This window comes from Gracilinanus agilis, chromosome 1 (assembly GCF_016433145.1).
Source record: "Gracilinanus agilis isolate LMUSP501 chromosome 1, AgileGrace, whole genome shotgun sequence".
NCBI classification, from domain to species: domain Eukaryota; kingdom Metazoa; phylum Chordata; class Mammalia; order Didelphimorphia; family Didelphidae; genus Gracilinanus; species Gracilinanus agilis.
In genome coordinates this window covers 356,937,532-356,945,092 of record NC_058130.1, presented here as the reverse complement: position 1 = coordinate 356,945,092, position 7,561 = coordinate 356,937,532, and the positions used below count along the sequence as shown (strand labels likewise).

Below are 7,561 nucleotides of genomic sequence, written 5' to 3'. Positions count from 1 at the left end.
TTTGCAGAATTTGTTATTGAAATTGCGAAACAGCCATTACATTTCTGAGGATTTTAAGTCTTGAGTTTTTCCTCCAGAAGGTGATATGTGGAAGCAATTCATCAGCACTTTATTGTCTTTATTCAAGGGTTCTTGGAAGTTTTTTTTTTATTACTTCTTATATTATAGTGTAGAAATAAGGGGTTATTAGTAGAATCTTAACAATTGATTTTCCCCAATCAACTTGATGAAATTACTAGATATAGGGATCATAGAATCATGGATCTAGACTACATGGAAAAGACCTAAGGGACTAACCCCCTCTTTTTACAGATGAGGAAGGTTCAGGAATTGGCTATTTGAAAGGAAGTATAAAGAAGTGGTTACACTTAACTCTTTTGGAAAGTGTAAAAAAGTTACATAATCTTTTTAAAAATTATATATATGTTTTCATGCCCCTCAACTCAGGAGGAAAAAAACACATCCAAAACTTTTACAGCAAATATGCATAGAAAAGTAAAATAAATTCTCATATGGGCCAAATTAAAGAATGTATCTCATTCTGCATAGTCTGTTACTTTTATGTCAGGTAGGGCGTTCTTCATCATCAGCCTTCTAGTATCATGATCAGTCAGAGTCCCTAAGTCTTTCAGAGTTGTTTGTTTTTAAAATGTTGTCACAATTGTGTCAAATTAAAAAGATTTTATACAAACAAAACCAATGCAACCAAAATGAGCAGGAAAGCAACAAACTGGGAGAACATTTTTATAGCAAAACTCTGACAAAGGTTTAATATCCCAAATATATAAGGAACTAAGTCAAATCTACAAAAAATCAAGTCATTCCCCAATCAACAAATGGTCAAGGGACATGAATAGACAGTTTTTACATGAAGAAATCTCCATCTGTCAAATGAGCTGAGGGAAATAGCAAACTCCTCCAATATCTTTGCCAAGAAAACTCCAAATGGAGTCATGAAGAGTCAGACAAAATTGAACAACAACAGTGACAAATCAAGCAGCATTTTGTGGTTGTGATATCTACATAATGATATTTCATGTTTTTTATATCACCATAGAATTAATAAAGCACTTTCCTCAGAATATCTGTGTGAGCCAGAGAGTAAAGTATAACTGTCCTCATTTTTCAGGGGAGAGGACTGAGGTTCAGTGAGGTCAAATGGTTGGCCTGTAGGCAAGCATCTAGGATGTAAATCTAGGCTTTGTGGTTACAAATCAGGTACACTTCCTACTCTCTTAAGAAAAGTGTACAAATGCAAAGAAGGGTAATTTCAACAACTAGTACTTTATTCTTATGCCTTTACAAAATGCCCAGACAATAGAAAATTGCATAAATCTCCAGTTTCTCAACAATGGAGAATTTTGTCACTTTTATCCTATCAAATGACTTAAATTCATCCTTCTTCATCACTGCTGCTCCATGCATCTTCAAATGCTGGATTTTTCTGGGATATAGCCTAAAAAGAAAAGGAAAGTTCTCATTTATTTTTCCTCTTCATTTTTACCACGATCAGAAGAAAGTAGTAAGTGAAATACGAGCACATTTTATCTTCTAACATGAAAGATGAAATTGATAAAGAAGATTCCCTAATTCAAAAGCAAGCTTCACTGTTAAAGAGAGAAATGTACACTATGTGGGTAGCAGATAAAAGAGATGAGACCATCAAGAAATGCAGCTGATTTTTAAAAATATACACAACATAACTTATATATAGCCAAGTGAGTACTGTTCCCTTCTAAGCTACCCCTTTGGTAAATAAAAGCACATTCATATCAATGATGCTGCTATAGCTAGAAATATCTGTGCAACTGCTTTCATGGAAGTTTCTTTAGAGTCTTTGAATTGTCCTTCATGAGTGAGAATCCCCACTGTTTGAAAGTAGGTTTGACCTTTGGAAATTAACAGAAGTAATTTGCTGCCTCATCAGGTGAATAAAAGTGCAAAGACAAGTTAGGCAATACTGTTTTTGGCAAAGTCAACAAATAAATAAATAAAACAAAAAACAATAGCAGGGTACCACAAAAATAATTAACTTTGGAGTCAGAGGATTTGAGTTAAAATCTGACTCTCTCAAATTGTTTAAGTGATCTTGGACGAATCATTTAAAACCCTTGGGTGGGTTTGTTTCTGTGTCAATAAAATGGAATTGGGCTAAGAGAGGCTTTGAGATTTCTTCCATCCCTAGATTTGTGATCCTAAGATAAAAAAAAAAATCTCCCCTCTGCAGAGCCTCTCTAGAGCCTCTCTAGACAAATCTGAAGGACAAGTTTTATTTGGAAATAGTCTAGATCTGTCATCACTATTCCCAGGATTACTACCATGATAGAACAAACCCTCATTATGTGATAATTAGATTAAATCTACACTGTCCATCTTTAAATTTAATCACCAAAGGTGAGAACACCTCCAATTTTGGGAGGTCCGTAACCCACATGTGCTAGAGTAGGTGACAAATCAGAATTGACTGATTGCCCCCTAGGCAGTCCCCCTAGAAGTGTCTGTTGTGATTGGAAGGCACAAGAAGTGACGCATAAGTGAATCCTTTAAAAAGAGAGAGTTGAGTGAGTCAGATAGCTGCTAGTTTGTGAAGAGGTCCTGAAGGAGCTCTTCTGGTTCGTGCAGGAGTGCTGGCTGGGACCCTGAGACCTTGGTGAGACTGTTCTACGTGGTGAGTGTTAAGACTGAATCTTCCTGAAGTTCTCTTAAGGAACTTCCCTTTCAAAGAGACTCGGTGACTGAAGCTTTGTTACAGTGTGTTAGATCACTTATCCTATCTTATTCTCTCTCTAATTTTCTTACTTCTCTCTCTCTTCTTAATTGTAAATAAACTTCCATAAAAGTCAATTTTGACTTGAGATTATTCTTAATTGAGGATTCATAATTGTTCAATCCTCTGGCGACCAATCTTTAATATATTTGACCCCAAACCCCTTTTCCCCATTACAATTATCACATTCTTGAGCTAGTTTAATAAGCACCTCACAGGTCAATCTACCTTAGCTTAACCAACTTGAGTCTATGTTCATAAAGTGGAAAAACTCAACACATCTTCCTAACACCCAGATCTTTCTATGTGACTCCATTGCTCAAAGAAAAAAAAAATCTTTAGGTTCTCATTGCCTACCAAGTAAAGTTCAAATGCTTCTGTCCAATGCTCCTTCCAAACATGCTATACTTTGGCCAATTGGATGACTCTTGGCTCTGAAAAATAATCTGTGTTCTCCCACTGCTCATGATTTTCCTCTCCATTTCTGATTTTTTATACTTTTGTTAAATGCCTTTAAAATCTTATTCAATATAACCCCCACCTCCACCCTCACCCCCCCAAGGAGAATTATCTAATTCCCAACAGATGTTAATCTGCTGACTTGGTTAACATTTAACACTTTCTTTTGAATTCTAACAAATGTTGATCATATGCTACTGTGTCATAACAATTTGGGTTTGTGGTTTCTTAACTCATTACATTTTTTTAAGTCCTTACTTAAGTCTTGATTCTATATCAGTAGTTACTTAGTAGACTCCAAGACAGAAGGGTAGTAAAGGCTGGGTAAGTAGAGTTAAGGGTCACACTGCTCAGAAGTATTGAAAGCCAGATTTGAAGTCAGGTCCTCCTGATTCCAGGCCTGGTGCTCAATCCACTAGCTCCCCTCCTTAAGGGTCTTCATCTTGGCCTTATGAGAACTCTTTCCATGATAACTATTTGAGGACTACCAAAACAGTCAGCTCCTTTTGGCTCATTATTGCCCTCAACCAGAGTTGACTATAAAACATGTAGAAGAGTACTACCTAAATGTGAATTATTAATAATAATGTATTCATAAAAGCATTCTACATATACATGTAATATATACTAAGGCCTAGAGCTTGGAGTGGAACTTTGGAAAGAACAATGACTCTGAGTAGGTTCAAATTCCACCTCTGAAGCTTACTATTTAGGGCAATGTGAAAGCTACTTAATTTTCCAAGGCTTTGTTTTCCTTATTTGCCTGACTGAGGGGATAGGATGGTCTTTGAGGTTCCTTCTAACTCTAGAGCTATGATCCTTTATATGTTGTTTGCCTCCTTTCACTCTTTTAAAATAAACTCTCCAAAAAATTGTTAATTTCTGGCAGGTTTGAGAGGCTAGCAAAAAAGATAATAGAATCTGCTATTCATGTAGGTACTCTTTATTTGTGTGATTAAAATGAATCAGCCTTAACAATGGATACTTTGTTTTCTCCTTTTCATCAAAATGTAATTACTTTGTCCCTCTGCCCTCCCTCTACCACACACACATGCACACACATACACACATGCACATACAAAACACCTCCATGAAAGATTAGCTTGTAAAGACCATTGTCTGAAGAGACCATGAGTTCCTAGAAGGCAGAGATTATGTTCTTTTGTTGTTAAATAGCATCTCACTTATAAATTGCTAATTGAAAAAGCACAGGGAACTGGTTGTTTTTCAGAGTTTAGGGGCATGATTGCCAGAAGCATCTATATTCTAGAACATTCAGCTCTGTCTGCATCTTTGGGATGAGGTGCATATGGATATGAGGTAATTAAATAATTCTACATGTAATTGTCTTTCAGGTGAGTTTTCTAGTTCAGAGCATTCATTAATGCAATCTTGACTTAAAGACTATAGAAATTCTTTACCATTTCAATTTTAAAGGGTAATTTCCTGATTTACAAAAATGAAAAGTTAGCCATCTCAGTACTCATGTTATATACCCCTGAAAAAACACTGCCCCTTCACTATAAAGCTAAACAATATTTATTTGTTAATATGCTTTCCTAATTTCTAAGAGCATTTGCTCAATACCTGAAATCAATTTAATTAGTTTGCTGCTTCTTTCATGGGCTGGACTCCAACTTGAGGAGGACATGGACAAGAACTGCAGAGGATGAAGAAGCACAGTTGGCTTCCTCTCGGCATCACTGGAGGGAACTTTTAAAGGTATGAGATCACAGATTCATTTGAGAACTGAGAGCTTCTTCCACCTACTATCTTCTTAAATTTTTTAAAGTGGAAATTTAGGTTTGTGGAAGTTGCTGAGCAGACAAAGTAGGCGGATAGTTCTTTCTTACCCTGGTGGTGAAATGGTTTTGTTCTTATCCTAGGAGGAAAAGCTATAGCTCAAAAAGATTGGAGTAATGATACATGTAAAATGTTGGGGCTGTTAAATGTGGGGAGAGCCAACTAATGGTATAAATTCCTAAACATCTAAACAGTTTTGTAATTTATATATAATGCTGAGAGTGAAGTCCTAGGTAGATAGACTTTTCTCTATATATAAACTACCTGACATCCATATTCTTACTGTAACATCCACACCCACTGGAATCTTTCAAAGTAATACTTGTTAATGGATATCACAGAATTTTATAGTAATATGACATGGCATATGACAACAAGAGTCACCATGAAGTTATAAAAATCTAATCAGAAGAATTTAAAAGGAAACTATGTTTTCATACCTAAAACTGAAAGATGTCAAGTGTGACTTGTTTTACTTCCCCCTCCATTCTATCCTCTGCTTGTTTGACTTTATTTCTGCTGTTGTTATAAATGAAATGTCTCCAAGTAAGCACTGGGAAAGGGGTTTTACTCTCAGAAGTGCTGATATAATTGTGTAACTGGGAAATAAACAGAAACTATCAGAGGCACACAGCTTTTTACTAAATTAAGCAATTTAATTTTCTTCCAATATCCTTTTCATACATAAGTCACAGTAGATTTACTTTTAATTTATTTTTATTGTTTTCATTTGGCAAGCTATTCTTATGCTATTTAACATGGTCTACTATGTTATAACTTGAATTTAATACGTACAGTAGTTCCAACACAGTAGGATATACTTATTAAATAATAATGTAAAATAAATGGTTAACCTAAATTATTTGACTACATTTTGTTTTTTCAAAGTAGAAAATTCACTCATTTGAGGCAGCTGTATGCTAAAACTGATCAAACCATAATAAACCAAATTAGACAGGTGTTGAAATCTGTAAGTAGTCATGCAGCATTTGGCCAGCCACTTGAAAATTCATCAACATGTGCTTTCTTCCTCCCCTTCATTTGGGATAAGGCCAAGACAAAACAATTCACAGGCTCAGTTCTATGGCCAAGTATCTCAGTTGTAAATTTAGCCATGAAATATATTAAGTCAATAGTCTCAAAAAGTGCTAACACCCACATAGGCAATATATTACCACAAAAACCCTCTTCTATCTTGATTACTTAAATAATGCTATTTTCATTTAGGAACTAAATGCATGAATATATTTCATTGTAGCAAGCATTGTTCTGTCCCAAATTTTCCTTCATTTTTCTTTGTAGAAATATATTTATTTTTAAATGCACTCTAAGGAAAGCTTAATTTAACTAAAGAAGATTTATTGCTAACTATGATCATTTGTATTATTAATTCTGTTGTCAAGTGTTATCACTTTTACTCTTTCAGACATTAGATCTTAATTCAGAAATTTAGTAGTGCCTTGGTAATAAATTAGCATTATTTGGTAAAATGATCTTTGGTGAGCAAAACTATATTTTAAAAAGTAGGAAAGAGGTTACGGGTTAAGATGGCGGCAGAGTAAGAAGCAGCTCTTAACCTCTCCTGACCAAAACACACAAAACTCCTCAAGGGGACATAAAAACAAGTCCAGACGAACGGAGGAACCCCACAACAGGGCACAGTGTGGAAGGTACGTGGAATCGGGCATTTCCATGCTATAAAGGGGTGAAACAGCTCTCACTAAATCACGGGCTGAGCAACCACCCCACCCCCACCCCCTCCACACACAACACCTATAGCGCCAAAGCCAGCTAAAAAGAAAGAGAGCAAGTTTGGGGCACCCATCGAGTCATTGGCAGCTCCGGGGCCTGTTCCTGAGAGCAGCAAGATTTAGGACCCCAAAAAGCTAAAGAAAGCACACAAATCTGAGCATGGGAGCAGGGCGCAGAGAGAGGACGCAGGACGCAGAGCGCGGGCTCAGAGCGCAGGCTCAGGCAGAGGCGTGGGTGGAGGCAGACACAGCCACAAGCTAATGCTCTGAAACCCTGAGTGGGGAACCAGTGCAGACGGGTATACAACTGTGGAAGCAGCGCCCTGAGACTTGTAAAGAAACCTCCGGCAGAGGATCAAGTAAGGGGGTCCACCAGGGGGCTTGACCTTGGAAAAAACCAGAACTCAGACCTCAGGAGCCAAAAGACCGTGGACAGACCCTGAGCGCAAGGATAAACCTGAGAAGCTGCTGGGCTAACGATGGCTACCCAGTCTCAGGAAGTTCAGAAGAGAAAGATTAACGACAAGAAAAAGAAGTCTTTAACATTCCACAACTTTTACACAGAGAAAATCCAGACAACCAAGCAAACAGAGGAGGAGAACAAACAAGCATCCGGACCCTCCTCAAATAAGGAAAACTCCTCACAAGCTATGGAAGAGTTCAAAACTGAGATTTTGAGGAAAATGGAAGAGATCTGGCAAGAAAATAACAGTTTAAAAGGTAGAATCTTGCAATTGGAAAGTGAGGCTCAGAAACCAAATGAACTGATAAGCAAATTGAA

At 36.9% G+C, this 7,561-nt stretch overlaps 1 protein-coding gene across 1 annotated transcript in view; it reads right to left on the bottom strand.

Moving 5' to 3' along the window:
* Positions 1-907: 907 nt before the first annotated feature.
* Positions 908-7,561, bottom strand: part of ERCC8 (ERCC excision repair 8, CSA ubiquitin ligase complex subunit) — a 74,814-nt gene continuing 68,160 nt past the window's right edge. The window contains exon 12 of the mRNA XM_044663785.1: positions 908-1,456. Within this exon, the coding sequence (XP_044519720.1) occupies positions 1,394-1,456 (63 nt within the window). The 3' untranslated portion in view covers positions 908-1,393. The remainder of the gene's footprint in view (positions 1,457-7,561) is intronic.